The following is a 20,612-nucleotide window of genomic DNA, read 5'->3' on the forward strand; positions in this document are numbered from 1 at the left end:
TATGAAGCTTAACCCTGTTAACTTTGTGGATTCAAAAGTAATTCATACAACCTGTAAAAATATTTTTTGACTAAAAAAATTCGAGATGGTTTTTTTTTAATATTAAAATAAAAATATATTGAAGTGATTTTGGTCAATTCAGATTAATATGTTAAATTTGCGACTTGAGTTAGGAGACTATGATAACCCTATAGAAAAAATATCAAAATAAATTATGAATCCTAATTCTTAATCAATCTAATGTTGGATAAAAATGAAAAAAAATCAAATTAAAAATGACCTAAAAAGCATTCTGAGTTAACCTATCAAACCCGCAACCCATGTCACAAGACTAAAATAACTCTATAGGAAGCAAATAAAAATATATTATGAATTTCAATCCACAGTTAGCCCAATATTGAAAAATAAGATTAAAAAAGAAACATAAAAAAACAACTTGAGTTAATTCATCAAACTCATGACTCAGATCATTGTATCGAGATAATCTTATAGAAAAAAATAAAAAATGATATGATTTAATTGGGTTAACATGCCAAATCTATAACTTTGATAAGGAGACTGAGATAACCCTATAAAAAATAAATCAAAACAAATTATAAAACTCAATTTTCAATCACCCCTGACAAAACCAATGTTTAATGATAAAATTTATAAAACATTTAATAAAAAAATAACACAAAAAATGAGTTAAGTCAATATAGGTTAACCCGTTATGCACCATCCCCTCATGATGTCAGGATAACCTAATAAAAAGCAAACCAAAATAAATCATGAAGCCTAATTCACAATAAAAGATGATATTAAATGATGAAATTAGAGGGCATAAAGTCAATTAAAAAAGAGAAAAAAAACTAAGTTAATTGGGTTAACCTGCCAAACTCGCGATCTAAGTCATGAGACAGGGACAACCGAATAAAAAAAAACAACTCCAATGTTGAAGGACCGTTACCTGGGTCATGAAATTGAGATAATCTCTTAAAGAGAAAATACAAAAATGACCCTATTCAACCAGAGTGAAAAATGTTAAAACTCGCGACCATAAATCAAAATAAATTATGAAACTCAATTCCCAACTGACCTAGTGTTGAATGATGAAACTAGAGAAAAATCAATTTAAAATAACACTAAAAAACAACCCGAGTCAACTTAGGTTAACCTGTTAAGCACTATTCCTAAACCATGAAATTTAATTCTCAATCAACCCAATATTAAAGGATAAAATTAAAAATAAATTAATTAAAAAAAACCTGACTCAATTAGGTTACCAGTAAAACCTGCAATCCATGTCATGAGAGTGTGATAACTCAATAAAAAAATATAATATTAAAGGATAAAATTACAAAAAAAAAATTAATTGAAAAAATTAAAGAAAAAAAACAAAAAACAAAGCATTATTCAATTGAATAGTGCTTTGGGAGAAGGGATACGGTAAACCCCCCTTTTTTTTTAGTTAATTCCTACCTGATCTAATGTTGAATGATGAAACTAGAAAAAATTAATTAAAAAAATGACACAAAAACAACCCGAGTTAACTCGGGTTAACCCATTAAGCAATATTTCTAGGTTATGATGCCGAAATACCATAATAAAAAGTAAAAGAAAAAACAAATTATGAAGTCTAATTCCCAATCAATCAAATATTAAAGGGTAAAAGTGAAAAAGAAATTAATTAAAAAAAAACTTGAGTCAATCGGGTTAAACATCTAAACCAAGTTAACGAGCCAAACCTACGATTCGTATTATAAAAATGTGATAACTCAATAAAACAAAATCTAAAATTAAAAAATAAAATAAAAAAAAAAGAGAGAAAGAAATCGATTGAAAAAAAGTAAAAAAAAAAAGAATTATTCAAATAAATAGTGTTTTGTGAGGAGAGGTATAATAAAACCCATTTCTCTTTTAGTTTATAGTTGTTCTTTAGTTTGCGTTATGGTGCGAGTTATAGTAAAAAGCATTTTGAGCAAGATATTTTTCTAGGTAATGGTAATGTGTTTTTTTTTTATCAAAAATAAATTTTAACCATGGTTTGTGTTTTGGTGTGAGTCATAGTAAAAAGCATTTTGAGCAAGATATTTTTCTAGGCATCAGTAATGTGTTTTTTTTTTATCAAAAACAAATTTTAGCCATGAATTAAATAATATTTTGATCTAATACAGAGATAGAAAAACATTTAATTTACTTTGCTTAACTTGGGTTTATCTACAAATCTCACGAGATAATCTTGAAAAAAATAATTAAAAAGCCCCTGAATTAGCTCAACCCATTGAAGATAATTGTGATTAAGCGTCAGAATCAAATCGAACAGTGAAATTAAGAGGAAGAAGAAAGTGACCATATTGCTTGTATTTTGGCTGGCTGGCAACCCAAATGAATGGAAAAGGAGAAAAGGACAATATATGTGGGACACAGCAGAGAGGCTGTGCCGTACGGTGTCGAGGTCAGCACGTGCCTCTTTTGACTAACGGCAATCATAATAATAATACAACTTCTTCTTATTTCTTTGTAGACTAATAAATGTGTTCGTCTCCTTGTTGGATAGGATCTGGAGAAAGGAGCCCTCCAGGCTCCAGCATTGATTAGCTCTTGGCTGTTCTTGTTGAGACATTCTCTGGACAGAATCGTCACAGCACAAGATCGAATTATTTGGTTTATTTTTCAATTTTTAGGGTAACATTAGCAATTACTTTATGAAAAATTATATATTAACCTAATATGTAATTTTTAAAAAAACTTTCTTATGAATATTTTGTTATTGTATATGTTTTGTAGCCAATCTTTTAAGCCCCACAAAATAATTTTCTCAAACTCTTTCCTTGCTCGAAGGCCGAAGTAAAAATTCCAAAAAATAATAAATCCAAGGCATTTCTCATCTTATAAGATTCTTTTAGTCAAGTGATTAATTTAAAGAGCTTTCTGAAATAATTTCTATGATGTTTTTGAACAATCATGCCGTGTGTTTTGAAGAGTTTTTATATTTTTCAGCGCATAAATATTACATTTTTACTATTTGTAGAAAGACATTTTTACTATTTGTAGAAAGCATAAATATTACATTTTTACTATTTGTAGAAATATTATCTGCAATATCTGCAATGACACGATTGCAAATGAAAGGCATGATAGATGACCAAAGAAATGAAATATTATTCATGGGATCTTCTTCCCCTCACATGTTTGAATTTATGATGGCTCCATTATTGCCTTCTGAATCGAATGGGGAGATCCCTAAATATTATTCATGGGATCTTCTTCCCCTCACACGGTTCCATTGCCTTCTGAATCGAACGGGGAGATCCCTACAAATTCAGATGGCATTAACTTCCAATAAAGACTTGGTTCCCATTCTGCCTCTTCAAGGGCCCTCGTTATCTCTTTCGCCACTATTTTGCTCCCCTCTGATGCAAGATGAAACCCATCACTGCCCAAACACCAATCCAAAAGCATTAAATTTGATATCTTTTAAGGTTATTTTTTATGGTTTTGACAGTAACATATAGAAAGATTATCAGTTTTGATACTATTTCAACTCAAAACTACGTATTTTCAAACCGCAAAACTAATCGAACTTACGTAAAGCAAGTAGTCAACCAATCATGTTTTTGCTGCATTATGGTCCAGAGATCAATGGCCTCCACTTCCAGTTCCTGGCACAGCTTTAAAGTAGCCTCAGAATATATCCGGGCACCCTCGTTTGATCGAGCGGCACGTTCACTGGTTTCATAAATAAAATGCACCAGTATTAGAATTGAACTTTTCTGTGGAAGAAAAGGAGGAGTAAAAATCAAAATCGTCATTGGAAAATTAACCCGTAGAGCTGGATGATCATCTCGTCATTGGCAGGAGGAACACCTAGAAAGATGACTCGAGTCTTCTCAGAAAGGCTCTGGCAATCAAATACAAAGCATATTAAACTAACAGCACATGGACGTTTTCATTTTCTAGTAATTAAGAAAGTTATTGCATAGTTTCAGCCAGCAGTCATGCATAAGTTGCAGGTGTTCCTGTCATATGCAAGCATCCTGCTTATTCTGATTTAAACAGCAGCCCAGATTGAAGGATTACCTTGAGATGTGTAGCAATCTTCTTCATGTTCTCTATGAACTCAGGAAGGGGTACATGAGGACTAAGCTCAGCGGGGATAGGCTTCATTGAATCATTACCTCTAAAGTAGGTTATAACCAGTGAAGGTTGTACGGTGGCATCCTTGGTTAAGAACAACTGAAGAACATCAGTGTCCTAGTAGAACTTGTTTGTTTTTTTTACAGTGTTTAGAAGAGAATTGTATTCACGTTTTGCAGAGAAGATTGAGAAGAATGAGAAGAATTTCTTGTAATTCATTAATGCAGCAACTCTGCTTTTATACACATTGCATGTAACTGATTCCACTATTTTAGGAATCAAGATCATCTCATCCATCCATTAATGGAGGGTCACGATTCTTACACATGTAAGAATCGGTTTGTAACTGATTTGTAACAGAAAAAACAACTATAACTGCTATAATTGCCTTTAACTGTTTTAACTGTTGTAACTGCTTCTAACAGAAACTTCTTCCATTTCTTCATTCTTCATTCTTCTCATTATAACCTCAGGATTTACTTCTGAAGTTTTAAAACAAGTAACCAGCTTAACTTTCAACAGCCTCTCCTAAGCTGCTTACAGGTTTAACTCCAAGATTCAATCTTAGTTGCTTGAATCTGTCTTTTGACAATGCTTTCGTGAAGATGTCTGCAAGCTGTTCTTCACTTCTACAGAATTTCACATATATTACTCCCTCTTGCAGAGCCTCTCTTATGAAATAATACTTCCTATTTATGTGTCTAGTTCTTTGATGAAAAACATGATTTTTGGCCATTGAAATTCCTGACATGTTATCACAAAACAAGGGTATTGCCTCAGCTTACATTTCACCAAAATCATTAAGCACAAACCGTAACCAAATGGCCTGAGCAGTTGCTTCTGATGCTGAGACATACTCAGCTTCTGCAATTGATAATGCTATTGTGTTCTGTTTCACAGAGGACCAGGAGAATACTCCACTTCCAAAGCTGAATGCATAGCCCGAAGTGCTCCTGCTATCATCTTCACTTCCTGCCCAATCTGCATCACAAAATCTAATAAGAGTTGCTGACTGGTTTCTCACATATTCAATGCCATAGCTGAGAGTTCCTTGCACATATCTTAGAACTCTTTTTGCAGCTCCCATGTGAATCTTGGTAGGTCCAGTCATGAACCGTAATAATAAGCTTGCAGCATACATTAGATCAGGTCTTGTTGCTGTTAAATATAGTAAACTCCCTACTATTCTTCTATAAAATCCTTCATCAGCCAACTCACTTCCATCCACCTTCTTCAGTTTCTCACCAGTGGCCAAAGGAATGGAGACTGGTTTGCAGTCATCAAGTCCAAACTTACTAAGCAAGGATTTGGCATACTTGCTTTGATGAATAAATACCCCTTGATCGGTTTGCAGTATTCCCATGCCAAGAAAATGATGAAGGAGCCCAAGATCAGACATCTCATACCTCTGCATCATTTATCTTTTAAATTCACTAAGCAGCTGTTGCGATGTCGCGGTCGCACAAATTAATTACCCTAGCTTCAAACACAACACACAAGATAGTATAGAGCAAGCAAGGGGTCGATCCCACGAGGAAGATTCAAGTCAGATTTTTATGCTAGATGATATGCAATTTGGGGGGGGGGGGGTTGGACGTTATCTAGGCTAAAGCAAAAGAAAACAGAAAACTATCAAACTAAATTTAATAAAATCAGAAAATTATCAAGAGAACAAACCTTGGTCACAAGCACACATCCACCTACAGAAATCAGAACTGATCATGGAAACGAAACATCAATTTATATTCTGAATATTTATCTCTTCTTAACATTGGTTAGTTAACGGATCCGCCGTATAACTAGCCCTAACCATCAAACAACCACAGTGTCCGCACTAGTAATTTAATTCAATGGCAGCCTTAAGAACTAGATAAGTTGATTAATCAAGAAAACATAACTGTCCGCAGTCTATGTTTGATTTGATTGAATGTTCTCCCTAAGATTAATAACGTAGATCCGCCACAATTATTAAACTCAGTTACTTCACAAGTTCATATACCACAACTCCGGTTTTGATATCAAACTTAACAATAGATTGTCTACAATAATAACTTAGAGTCCGCTCTAGCAATTAAAATAAACAATCATAGGAAAAATAAGCATAGGAGAACAAACATATTCATCATATAAACTGAAAAGAAAAGGTAAAATAAATCTCACAGTTCTTGAAATCCGAAGGTTTCCGTGTCCTTGCAACCAAGAAAAAGTGTTTAGCCTTGCATGTTTGTTGAACAACTAATCAAAAAGAAGAAAGAATGCATAATTTAGGGTTTCTTAGAGGAAGGGGGCGTTTTTCTCTCCTTGGCTGGCTGCTCTCCTTCTCTTCTCTCATTCTTTTTATATCCTAGGAAACCCTAGGTCTCTATTTTACAAAATAGTCCTCCATTAAGTAGACTGTTTACATTTAAGTACTTCAATAACTATTTTCCTAAAAAGGAGAAATAGCCTTGCATGAAATCTTCAAGCTTTGATTTAGAGGAGCTAAATTGCTGAAATAAAAACTTGGATATCGGTTTAAATGCTTCGGAATGTCATTTGGACTCGTTTCTTCACGAAACCTGTTTGCTGGCAGAATTCAGATGTCATCTTTGAAAAATCATATCTCCCTCATATGAAATCGTTTTTGGCTGCAATTTTGAGCGTTTATATAAATTTGAGTCATGAATCCAACAAAATTGAGTTTGCATCAATTGGACTTCTGTAGCTCCAGATATTCAAGTTGGAATGGCCAAAGGTCAACACTGGCAGATTGCGAGATTTGACTTTGAAGGCTGCGATTTCCATGCTCTTCCTTATTTTATTTTCTTGCCTTAGATGTCCAGAAAGGTATGGATGTTACCTTTTTAATTCCACTGGAATCACTTCATTTCAACCTCTAGAGCTCACGCTCTGCACAAAACATCGACTGAAGGTCAAATCTGCCAATTATCTCCAATTTACTCCTTTTTGCATCTTTCATCCAAAAGTGCCTTCAAAACATAAAACAAAGAATATCAAGGCATTTTATATATAAAACATAGGCAAAACACTAGTTAAATGTGGGTGAAACTATTGAATAATATGGTTGCATCAGCAGCCTTTCACTGCTGCCAGTGTAAACAATGTCATCAACATAGATTGAGACAATGATCAAATTACCATCCAAGTCTGACCTTGTATACAAAGTAGCCTCACTTGTGCTCCTTTTAAATTTGCGCATAGAGAGGTATGCATCAATCACCAGGCCCTCGGTGCCTGCTTTAATCCATACAGGGCCTTTTTTAGTTTGTAAACTTTGTGTCCTGCATTCTTGACTTCAAATCCTTCAGGCTGCTCAACATATACTTCTTCTTTGAGGACACCATTTAGGAATGCTGACTTAACATCCAACTGAAACAACTTCCATCCCTTCTGTGCTGCAAGTGCAATGAGAGTCCGGATTGTGTCCAGCCTTGCTACTGGGGCAAAGGTTTCATTGTAATCAATTCTAGATTTCTGTGCATGTCCTTTTGCTATAAGGCGAGCCTTGTGTTTCTGTACTGTTCCATCAAGATGAAGCTTAGTTTTGTACACCCATTTCACTCCTATCACAGGTTTATCAATCGGTCTCTCCACCAATTCCCAAGTATTGTTCTTCTCTATCACTTCCAATTCTTCCTTAATAGCCTCCTGCCAAGCTTTATCTCTAAAAGCTTCTTGATAGTTCTCAGGTTCTATGATGCACATGTAACACCTTGCATATATATCTTGCAAGGTTTTCAGTTTTACTAAAGTAGAGCTAGGTGAAGATTGTTGACTGTTATCACTGTCAATATTCTCAGCTAACTCTCCAACTGTCGAATTTTCATGGCAGTGTTCAATATTATCGGGTTGAGCTGCAGCAAGGTGTTCTATAGAATTTTCACCTTCAACTTCACCTCTTTCAAGATTGAGAGACAAGTGGTTTTGGTTCATCAGATTTCTTTCCCAATTCCATGCTCTATCTTCGCTGAAAATCACATTTCTTGAGAGAACAACCTTCTCTGATTCCAGATCATATACTCTATACCCCTTCTCACAGCTACCATATCCAACAAACACTCCCTTTCCAATTTTTCTATCCCATTTCTGCCTTAATGATGATGGGATGTGAGTGTAGCACAAGCAACCGAACACCTTTAGATGCTTGACTCCTGGCTTTCTTCCCGTAAAGGCTTCAAATGGAGTCTTTTCAATGACAGATGTTGTATAACATCTGTTCTGAATATACATGGCTGTATTCACAGCTTCTGCCCAGAAGATTACTGGCATTTCTTTTTCCAATAGCATGGACCTTGCCATTTCACAAATTGTTATGTTTCTCCTCTCTGCAACTCCATTATGTTGAGGAGAGTATGCAACTGTCAACTGCCTCTCCATTCCTTGTTTTGCATAGAATTCTTCAAACTCATTTGAGGTATATTCACCACCTCTGTCACTTCTCAGCTTCTTCAATTTATATCCACTTTGTAGCTCAACAAATGCTCTAAATTTCTTGAACACATTAAGTGCATCGGATTTGTTTCTGAGGAAGTATACCCAGCACATTCTTGAGTAATCGTCAATGAATGTGATGGAGTATCTGTTCCCTCCCACAGAATCATTCTGCATTGGTCCACATAGATCAGTGTGGATTAATTCCAGTGGATAGCTTACTCTCCACGCTTGCTCTTTATCGAATTTCTCCCTGTGATGCTTGCCTGATGCACAATCTACACATACATCTTCTGCTTCTGTCAGAACAGGAAGTTCATATACCAGCTCCTTCTGCTGCATCTTCTTCATGCTAGTAAAGTTCAAGTGTCCCAGTCTTCTATGCCATATCCAGGAGTCCTCAGTCACTGAAGCTTTCCTTGTTGCAGGTGTGATGGACTCAAGTGAAAGTGGAAAGCATCGATTTCCTCCCATGATCACTATTGCAATAACATTGTTGAGGCTTTCATCATCAAATATCACTGCTTTGTTACCTCCAAAAAGGATATAGTAACCATGCTCCATCATCTGGCCTACACTCAATAGATTTTCATCCAATCCGGGAACAAGCAATACCTCTTTTATATATCTTTTTCCATGCTGAGTTTCCACAACCAATGTGCATTTTTCCAGTTGCTTGCACAAGGTCTCCAGAGCCCATCTTTACTTTGCAGGTCATTGTTCTATCGATATTGATTAGCTCATATTCTTTAGAGGTCATGTGGTTGCTGCAGGCACTATCCATAAACCATACCTTTCTATCTTGCAAACTTGCAGAATGGCAAGTATAGAACATGGTTCCAGTGGATACTATCTCTTCTTTTGCATAATTTGCTAGTTGTTTGTGACTATGACTTTCACAGTCTTTTGCAATGTGACCAAACCGATTGCATCTTCCACATCTTGGTTTTCCTTTGTGTCTGCACAAACCAAAATGTTGCTTTTGGCAGACTTGACACTGTGGCTTTACACTCGCTTAACTGCTTCCCCAAGCAGTGTTGTTCCAGTTAGAATTGTTGTAGGTGTTTAAGTTTCTGTTTGGAAATGAATTTGATCCCCTCCTATCTTGTGATTGCCATCTTTGAGTAGATCTGCCTTGGAAACCCTTGTGTGAACTGTAGGCTTGATTGTTTCCAACCTTTAAACTGCTAAAGGCTTTCTCTGTTCCTGTTAGCTTATCCCTTTCATCATGCAGATCCTCTCTCTTATCATAGACTTTAACAGAAGCAATGGCTTCTTCTGCTCTTAGAACATCAAGATCTCGTGTCTCTTCGATGATGGACACAATGGACTTATATCTTCTGCTTAGACTCATTAGCAGTTTCTGCAAAATTCTATTTTCTGATACATCTTCTCCTAATGATTTCAGGTTATTCACAGTTGCAAAGAATTTAGCTAGATATCCATCTAGGCTTTCACTTTCTGACATTCTCAGGTATTCAAAGTCAGCTCTCACAGTTTGAAGTTTTACAGCTCTAACCTTTTTATCTCCTCTGAATTCTCTGCTCAAGATGTTCCAAGCTCCCTTTCCAGTCTTCTCATTTCTTATACGTCGGAAAAGGTCGTCTGTTAATGCTCCTTGTATGAGGCTTAATGCCTTTACATTCTTGATTTTATCTTCTCTGGATGTAGTGGATGTTTGTAATGTAGTTTGCTCAGCTTCACTCTCTTCATCGCCTGATCCAATTGCAACCTCAGGTGATTGATGAGATTGTATTCCAGCTTCTATTACATCCCATAGATCGAATGCTATGAGGATTGTCTCCATCTTTACAGCCTAAAAGTCGTAATTTGTGCCATTGAACTGTGGAGTTCTTAAATCTCCTCCAGTAGAGCTTGATCCTACCATTTTGAGTAATGAACAGTTTAATCAATCTGTTTTTCACAGTTTACGCCCCTTTTAGGAATCAGTTTGTGTGCTCTGATACCATGTTTGTTTTTTTTACAGTATTTAGAAGAGAATTGTATTCACGTTTTGCAGAGAAGATTGAGAAGAATGAGAAGAATTTCTTGTAATTCATTAATGCAGCAATTCTGCTTTTATACACATTGCATGTAACTGATTCCACTATTTTAGGAATTAAGATCATCTCATCCATCCATTAATGGAGGGTCACGATTCTTACACATGTAAGAAACGGTTTGTAACTAATTTGTAATAGAAAAAACAACTATAACTGCTTTTAACTGTTTTAACTGCTGTAACTGCTTCTAACAGAATCTTCTTTCATTTCTTCATTTTTCATTCTTCTTATTATAACCTCAGGATTTACTTTTGAAGTTTTAAAACAAGTAACCAGCTTAACTTAGGAAATTTTCCTTACGACATATATAAGAAGAGTAAATGCAAAGCATGGAAAAATCCACGAGAGAGTGTTAGACGCCAGAAATTAACGAGGCTTTCACAATATATAAACTCACCTAGATTATTTGAAATACGTACTTTACAAGACAAAAGATCGTGTACCTTGGGGAAAATTTGATCAAGAACTTGCAAAGCATTCCTTGAATTCCAACCTCCATATCCCCGCATCACTATGTCTGCCTGTGCCAGTTGCATAATAATAATAATAATAATAATAATAATAATAATAAGAAATCCAACATCTTATAAGATCTGAAATGTATGATTAATGGAGTTTGAGCACCAGATGTCCAGAGTCTAGATACCTGGTGTCCTGCTCTAGAGACTAGAGACTACATTTTTACTTTGACTTGAACAAATCTTCTGACTGGAATCTGAAGGTTTAGTGGGCAAGTATGTTTGTCATTTCTATCTTACTACTTTTAGCTTCAACTTCTACACTCCTTTACTTGCCTGGTGTTTTAGGCTTCTAGTTAAAGCTGTTGGCCTATATCTAGTGTTTTCTGTATTTTTTTGATCATTACCATGTAAATGTCATAACAAATAATCAAAACGCTATCATGAAAATGTCCACCACCATTTTCAGATTCGCAGAAACAAAGTAAGACTAACGTTTGGAACCGTGAAGAGTGTTTGCTGACAGAAAAGGAAACAAGAATCATCAACGAAGGGCGACTGAAAGAAGGATAGATATATATATCGAAGAAATACCTTGCAAGCGTATGTATCAGCAAGAATGGCACCCCATCCTCCATTGCCAAAACTTTTCTGAACAATAGAGGATCCAAACAGCACAAACTGTGGTCTCGTTGGTCCAACCATCTGTCTCTACCTGCAATTCACTGCTGCTTCTATCTGCAAGAAAAGAACACACAAGGCAACCACCAATATATAGCTAACTTGCCCATTTTGTAGGTGTCCATTATTTCAGCTAGTTTTACCGTATACCGTGTAACAAGACTCGTTTTGAAGTAAGAAATTCAACCAAGTTGGACAAAAACACTTTTAAAGGATTTAAATGATGGTATAATATTTAACGTCCTTTTCTTTTAAAAAATATGAAACACGAGTGAATATACCAAATTAACTCGGGACAACTATATCTGTCTCTGCCTGCAATTCACGCCATTAAATTAATCAAAAGAAACCTAAAAATGATCAATGTTAAGATATTTATTTTAGGAATTAGTCTATTTTTGTGTTCTAAAAATATTTTTTTAAAAAAATAAATGTTTATTTTATTTTATTTATTTTAAATTAATTTTATACTGATATTTAAAATAAAAAAATATTACTTCTGTAAATTTAAAAACAAAATATACTTTAAAAAAAACAATTGATATTAATATAAAAAATGCTATTACTATGTTGTCTCTTTGTAGCAGCCTACCAGGTCATCGGTCCATGCCCAGCCAGCACAGTAATGGCGAATGAACTACCATCCGAACTAACTTATCCACCAAAAAGAAAAGAACTTTTATATATAGTAATATTATTATTTTAAATCAAATAATACATGTGCGCGGCGGTCTGATTGATGAGCATCCTGATCATCAACCACGTTTTTTTTATATATATAAATTTTTAATATTAAAAATAACTTTTTAAAAATATTATTTTAATATATTTTTAAATAAAAAATATTTTAAAATACATTTCTACCAAAATATCAAACTAACAAAATATCAAACACTATAAAGAAAAGACCCCAATATACAATCACAGTTGCTTTTAAGCTTCGGCTTCATACGACGCTTGACCTAAAAAAAATAGATAAGACCAGATGATTGATCTCCACCACGTTACGGGTCAAGTTAAATTTTTCTTGAACATAAAAAAAAAAATTCAAATGTTGATAATATTTTTTTTCTAATGAAAAAAAAAATTAAATTATGTGAGGTTTACTTAATATAACCCGGTTGACTTTACTAGTCCAAAAACAACCCATACAACCTGAGAAAATTTTTTTTGACTAAACAAAATTTCAAGAGGATATCTTTTCTTTAAAATAACAATATATTGGATTGACCTTGAAAAACTCAGGTTAACGTGTCAAATTCATGATTCGAATTATGAGACTATGATAACCATATAGAAAGTAAATAAAAATAAATTATTAAGCATAATTCTCAATCAAATTAATATTGAAGGATGAAATTAAAAAAAAAAAAACTTAGGTTAACATTTCCAACTAACTTGGATCATAAGACCAAGAAAACCTCATGAAAAACAAATCAAAATAAATTATATATTTCAAACCTTAACCAGCCTAATATTTAAGGATGAGAATAAAAAAATCAATTGAAAAAGAACATAAAAAACAACCTAAGTCAATCCATCAAACTCATGACACAGGTTACCAGATTAAGATAACTTTATAAAACAAATAAAAAAAATGACTTGATTTAACCCGGGTTAACCTATCAAATTCGCGACTTTAGTATTGAGATTAAGATAATCTCATAAATAGAAAGTCAAAATAAATTACAAAGCTTAATTCTCAATCGTCTATGTCGGACCTAATGTTGAACGATAAAAGTTGTAAAAATCTTAATAAAAAAATGACATAAAACATAAGCCAAGTTAACCGTGTTAACCGTTAAGCATTATTACTAAGTCATAAGACTATGATAACTTAATAAAAAACAAATCAAAACAAATCATGAAACCTAATTCTCAATTAAACATAATATTAATTGATGAAATTAGAAAAAGAAAAAAGTCAATTAAAAAAAAGAGAAAAAATGAGTCAATTAAGTTAACCCGCAACCCAGGTCATGAGATAGGGACACGCCAATAAAAAGCAAGTCCAATGTTGAAGGACTTGTGACTCAGGTAATGAGACTAATATAATCTCTTAGAAAGAAAATAAAAAAAATGATATGATTTAACCAGGAATGAATGCCAAAACCTGTGACCATGATCTTAATACCAAGATATTCTCATAAAAAACAAATCAAAATAGATTATAAAATTCAATTCCCAACCAATTCAATGTTGAATGATAAAATTGAAAAAAAATCAATTAAATAAAAGACACAAAAAACAACCTAAGATAACTCGGGTTAATCTATTAAGCATTATTCTCGTATCATGAGATCAGGACAATCTAATGAAAGGTAAATAAAATAAATCATGAAGTTTAATTTTCAATCAAATCAATATTAAAGAATGAATTGGAAGAAAAAAAAACTAATTAAGAAAAAAGAAAAAAATCTGAGTCAACTGAGTTAATTCGTCAAACCAGGTTAACTCATCAAACCTAGGATCCTTGTCATGAGAGTGTGATAATTAAATAAAAAAATCTAATATTAAAAAATAAAATTAAAAAAAATTAAGTAAAAAAAAAAAACAAAAAAAAAACAAAGCACTATACTAATACATAGTATTTTATGAGGAGAGGTATAATAAAACCCCTTCCTCTTTTAGTTTGTAGTTAATATGCTCCACAAGCCCATGTCTTTTTGTTGTTTCTTCTCTTTCGTTTATTTTTAATAGTAATGTTATAATAGTAGACTAAATTATTTACTCACGTTATGATAAGGGTGAACTCAATTTTTTCTTGAATAAAAAAATATTTGGATGTTGTTAATATTTTTTTCTAACAAAAAATAAATTTAAATTGTATGAGGATTAGCGCGATTAACTTTGCGGATTTAAAAGCAACCCATACAACTCATTGTCGCACATATGCGGTGTCGCAACAAAAAAACATCCACCCTCAAAATTGTATTATCTAATGTTCTATCTATCTGACAAATATGGAGAGACAAGTAATTCTTGTCTTTAATTGATGGAAAAATAGAATGGGAGTCGTCACCTAATATTTTGGTCACTAGAAATCCTAATTGGTCTTAGAGATTGGATACGAGGACTGGTTGCATAAATGAAAGGTATTAGTACCTCAAATACGCCCTACCTAAGGTAGGCTGCATTGTTTTATTGTCTTATAAAATCTAAAGTCTTTTCATGTTTTCTTATTGTTGGTCCGTCTGTGGTTTAAGAAAGTTCTCCTTGGTAAATAGATCCTTATCTTATCGGGTAAAACCTAACCGTTCTAACGTCAACAAAAGAATTTAATATTCGGAATACGTTTTACGTATAAGGTCGCAACCCCAGATATTAAAAGAAAACAAAATATATTTTTTGCAATTTTTGAAATATTGGCTTAGTTCTTGCGACTTTAATAAACTGGTTATTAAAACCAAAATGCATTCTAATACATATTTTTTGAAATTTTCTTTGTTGTATGAAAATACAATATGATTTTTTTATTTTTTATTTTTATTTTTGAGAGACTTGGTTATATGCATGAAAATAAAAAAAAATTATTTTTTAATGTCTTGACGAAAACCAGGTATTTTAATACCGGATTTGTATCTTTATAGTATAAAAATACAAACTGATATTGATCAAAATGCAGTAAAAAATTTGCGAAAAATCACAAAATTTTTTGAAATAATTTTTGAAATTTTTTTCTGACTAGGCCCAAACCTGCCCATGTAACTGGGCTAGACCTAGCCACCCATATGGTTAGGCTGCACCTAGCCAGCCCAGCCTGGTCACTGGCCTGCCAGTGACCCAAAACAAACCATGCACGCGTAAAATTTTACGCGTGCACTCGTTTTTGCAGATAGCAAAAACGAGCCCCCTGGTTAAAGCGCAGAAGGATAATCTATCAGCTTTCTTATGTTTTCTCTCTCTCTTTTTTTTTTAGACTAACACACATCAATTCCTTTTGTTTCGGAGAGATGAAGACGATGGTGGTGCTGACCTCCTCTGTTGTTTGTGTTCTCTGCTTCATCGTTCGGTTTCCTTGTTCGGCCTTCTTCGTTTTTAACTCTTTTCTCTTGTATTTCCCTCTGTGCTATTTCCTTTCTCCTCTTCTCTTCCTCGCGTCCCCCCTGCTCTCTTGTTTTTTTCTTCTCCCTTACATTCTCCCTGTCTCTGTTTTTCTTAGCTTTTCTTTCTTTTCCCTTCAGTTCTCCTCTGTTCTCGTCTCTCTGCTTTCTTCTCATTCTGCCTTTTTTTTTCGTTTCTTACGCTCTCCCTCTCTGCCTTTTTTCTTACGCTTTGCCTCTCTGGCTCTCTCCCTCCCCTTTTTCCTCCCTTCTCTGTCTCGTCTCTCCTCTCTCGTTTTCTTCCTCTGTCGTTCTTTGTCCTCCTTTGTTCTCTCTTTCTCTTCCAAGTGTGGCTATCTACCCTATTGTCCCGGCTCTTTGAGATGAAGGAATGAAGACGATGGTGATGCCTGTTGTCAGTGGTCTTTTCTGCGTGGTTCTTCTTTTTCTGCTTGTCTCTGTTCTCCTTATGGCCCACTGTTTCCCCTGGTTCTATCCCCCTCGTCTTCTCTTTGCCTCTGTTCTTAAATAAAAGAGAATCACCATGGTTCCTGGAACCTGCTGCTTGCAGTTGTAGACGAAGATGACAGTGTGGAAGGGCTGTTCCATCAACACTGCTTCCTCTCCTCTAGTTTTTTCCTCTGTCTCTCCCCCTTTTTGTCTCCTTCTTCTTCTCTTCTTTTATAGCCAAAACTGCTTGCGTTTTTTTTATAATGAAAACGTTCGGGACCGTTATTGCAGTGGTAACGGTAGAGAGATAGTAGCTGTGAAACGTTCCCCATAATCAGCGGCATTTGTTGATGAAACGGTTCCTGTTCTCTGAATCGGTGAAGAAGAATGAATAGTGCCTCTGAAACGGCACCGTTTTGCCACTTTAAATGATATTTCTGATTTGCTCCTTGGATGTTTTTACAATTTTGTAATCAAGCCCCCCGGAAAAGTTGTAAATGGATTCCTTTATTTTAGCGCCTTTTCCTGTTTGGTCCTTGTGTTCAGATTGTTTCAATTAAATCCCTAATTGACCATCAAACTTCAATAATTATGCAATTAAGCCCCTAATTTGACCAAATCAACTCTTTAAAATTATAATTGAATCCCAGAACTTTAATTTCTTCCAATAAAAACCTAAATTGACTTAAAAATCAATTTTTCTTACAACCAAAAAATAATATTATAAGTTTTAATAGGGATGTTAAGAATTTGTTTTTCAATTTTTATGCATATAATATGCAAAAAAAAAAAACATTATCCTACATAATTTTGTTCATTATCTTACTTGCAATTTTCTATTTTTATAATTGTAAAAATTTGTTTTTCAATTTTTATGCATATAATATGCAAAAAAAAAAAACATTATCCTACATAATTTTGTTCATTATCTTACTTGCAATTGTCTATTTTTATAATTGTATAATTAAATAAAAAATGATTTTACAAAGTAAGGTTATTAAACTTGACTAGGGCTATAACCTAGGTTACGAGTTTAGTAAGTTAACCTAGTTTAGTTTGGGTGAATCCAAGACATCATTTTTTAAAAAATATTTTTCTTATAGAAAAATTAAGTCGATATCATTTTTCAATATTTTTTGTTTGAAAAGTCAAGCTAATTTTTCTTGGTCGACTGATTTATAGTTTCACCTACTAGAATGATTAAGAGACTTTGGGTCACAACCTACCTAGTTTGTTTGGAAACTAGCATGTACTAACCAATAGGTCGACCTTGGCTAGACTTAATAACATTGCTGAAAAGTTCCATATGTTAGTGCACAAGAAACTGACTCATATATGACAAAAAAAAATTGATACATTAGGTGAGAGAGATTGGCTAAAGGAAATTATTTTGCATATTTGGTAAAATAAAATGATTGTTTTCTATTTATTCCTTGCTTTGCTTTATTTATTAAAATTTTCAATAGATATTTGGGTAACCCATTATTGTTTATATCAAAATTTAATTCGACTCCTTTTTTTTCCACTAAAAAGGTCAAATTCTTAAAAATCAACTATAATGTTGTTTTATCATAAAATATTTTATACATAAATAAAAATTAAAAGGCGTGGTGCTTTTTACATATTAACCATGAGTGGCCAAGAGTTTTGTGATATCTTGTATGAACTTCTTTATTAGTGATGTTGTTTAATGAATTGTTGAATATCTTAAATGAACTTATGGTGGTTTTTCCTTTTAACTTGCATGGTGACCGGAGGAATTTATACGTCTCAATCATATGAGCTTACCTCTTGGAGAGTAAAGAGAAATAAATATCATTAATAGAGAGGTTAGTGCTCATAATTTGTTATGGTGCCTCGTTGCGCCATTAATGAAGAGGTGGACAGTTAGTAAGTGTCTTTAAGGTGATATATGAAAGGAAGTGACATTGGCGAGAAAGAAGATACTTTACTTTGCATAGAAAATTTTACGTGCCAGTATGCATTAGTGGGTAGCACTACTGCCCACTCTAACTTCTTAAAACTTGAAAATACATTGAAATGTATGTCTATGGTAGGGGTATTGGATAACCTGAGATGAGTCAACATAGGTGTGCACTAGGATGGTTACCTGTTTAGGCCTGGTCTAAATAGCAAGGAAATCAGGCTTAGAGGACTATAATTATTTTTATTTTTATTTTTATTTTTTTTGTTTTCATACACCATCATTTGCCCTCTGAATTGTTTAAACAATAATGTTTGAAAGACTTAACAAGTAGAAGTTTGAGGAAAGAAAGATTATACATGTCATGTTACCTTATTGCGACTTTTGTTAAGATGCTTATAAAAGAGATAAGAATTCTTCATCTCGTGGGTTTTATGAACATGCCTGCAGGACACACACACACACACACACACACACACACACACACACACACACACACACACACACACACACACACACACACATCTTACAGTGGGTATTTTATTATAGACATGAAAAATTTGTTTTGGAGACATGAAAATCTCGTTATGAAAATTTTTTTTAGAGATAAATGGTCACATAAACTAAGAGAAGGATTTATAATCCTTTTATAGATAAACAATCATGAAGACATGTAAAAGGACCCCTAATTCTTTTGGATATTGTCGTGGAGACCTGTATAAATATTCATGATATTTTTGAAAATAAATGGTCATGAAGACCTATGAGCTGTCATGAATGACTATGGTTGGGCATGAGTGGCCATAAATGGATTTGAGTGACCATGAGTGCCTATAAGTGGTCATGGACGGCTATGAGTGGCGGTTTGAAAGGATTTCAGGTTGCCATACATCCTGGAAAACATATGGGTGAAATATATTTAGCATGTGACATCCGAGTATTTCACACGGCGCTAACAGTCCGGTGTAAGGAACTAAAGCCAATAAATTCATGGTTCAGTTACCACGTATACCAATGGCTTTGTTATATTCATTTTGTATACGAAGCAAATGGTAAGATTAATTTTAATCACATCTATCTTTAATTAATTTGTTGTTATTTATAAATATATTTAACTTGCAATATTTTTTTTTCTTACAGGCTACGACTCTTGGACGTGAGCCAAGCCCAATGAAACTTTTTATAGAGACACACGTGCAGAGTGAAAACCGTCAAAAAAGGATGCAACTATTTGTTGACAATTGCATTTAACACTTTGTGGTATGTTTGTTTAACCATTCTCTTTTGTAAGTTATTATTTTATTTTATTGAATTGAATTTGATGATTTCATTTTTTATTTTTAGGAGACATATAACAACTGGTTGAGGGAGAGATACAAGGATGATCCTTCGACCTACCCAGATTTCGATCCAGATTTGTGGATTGAGGCAGGATCATCTAGTGGATTCGATAGAAATCGGGTGCAAGGACTCTCCAACACTACGACCAAGAACTTACGGACGACCCGTAGTGTCTAAACCGTTAGGAGCTCACAATCAATATCGAGCGCATAATTTCAGGAGGTCGCGGCCTTACAAGAGCATACGACCCATCTCACTAAAAAATATGAACGAATCTCTGCGGATTATGAAGAACTCCACCGAATGGTCATAGATATGAGATCATAAATGGGTGATATGTGTGCGCCCTTTTTTGGCTAAATGATCTCGAGAATGACAAGCCTCTTTCTTCTCCTGTAGCGCCCCCGTTGTTCTAATTTAATTTTATTTGAACAAATAAATTTATAATGAATATTTGGCTTTTATATTAAGATAATTTATTTTTACGTACTTGAATTTTATAAAATTTAATTTTTTTATTTTTTTAAAAAATAGATCTTTTTTAAAATATATATTTTTAATTATTATGGATGGAGATACCGACGGATACAATATGTTGGTATATTCCAGAGAGTTTGAAAAAGTTTACTACATATACCACTTCAACTGTTATATCACCAACATATTAATTTTGTCGGTATTTTACAGAGGTTGGAATAAAATTACTTCAAATATCATTGCCAATCACCGACAGAATAATTCTGTTGTTATATTCCAGCAGGTAATATTTTTTTTGCTTGCATTTTTTGTCTGTAAAACCTTTGGTTTTTTTTACTAACAAAAATGCTGACAGAAAAGAAATTACGGACGAGAGGTTTACTGAATGATATTTTCTGTCCGTGAATCAGTCGATAAAATTCGCACTGACATAATAGTAGAGTAAATACCAACAAAAGAATATGTCAATAAAACTATTAAATATAGTAGTGAAATTATTTGATTAACATTTGCAATTCAAGTATTCGTTTGTGATAAAAATACATAGTTAATAGTCAAGAGACGGAAAGATTTTTCAGTTAAACGTTGAAGGCATATATAATGATAGGAAGATGACCTCTATAGC

General features: G+C 33.7%; 1 protein-coding gene across 1 annotated transcript; it reads right to left on the reverse strand.

Moving 5' to 3' along the window:
- Positions 1-3,074: 3,074 nt before the first annotated feature.
- Positions 3,075-11,835, reverse strand: LOC133677669 (GDSL esterase/lipase WDL1-like). The gene is made up of 6 exons (XM_062099788.1): positions 11,666-11,835; positions 11,057-11,134; positions 4,063-4,218; positions 3,807-3,883; positions 3,571-3,711; positions 3,075-3,418 (listed from the first exon to the last, which is right to left on the reverse strand). Exons 1-6 carry the CDS (start codon positions 11,774-11,776, stop codon positions 3,256-3,258), a joined length of 726 nt encoding a protein of 241 aa, XP_061955772.1. The 5' UTR covers positions 11,777-11,835; the 3' UTR covers positions 3,075-3,255.
- Positions 11,836-20,612: the final 8,777 nt, after the last annotated feature.

Source organism: Populus nigra, chromosome 17 (assembly GCF_951802175.1).
Source record: "Populus nigra chromosome 17, ddPopNigr1.1, whole genome shotgun sequence".
Lineage (NCBI taxonomy): Eukaryota > Viridiplantae > Streptophyta > Magnoliopsida > Malpighiales > Salicaceae > Populus > Populus nigra.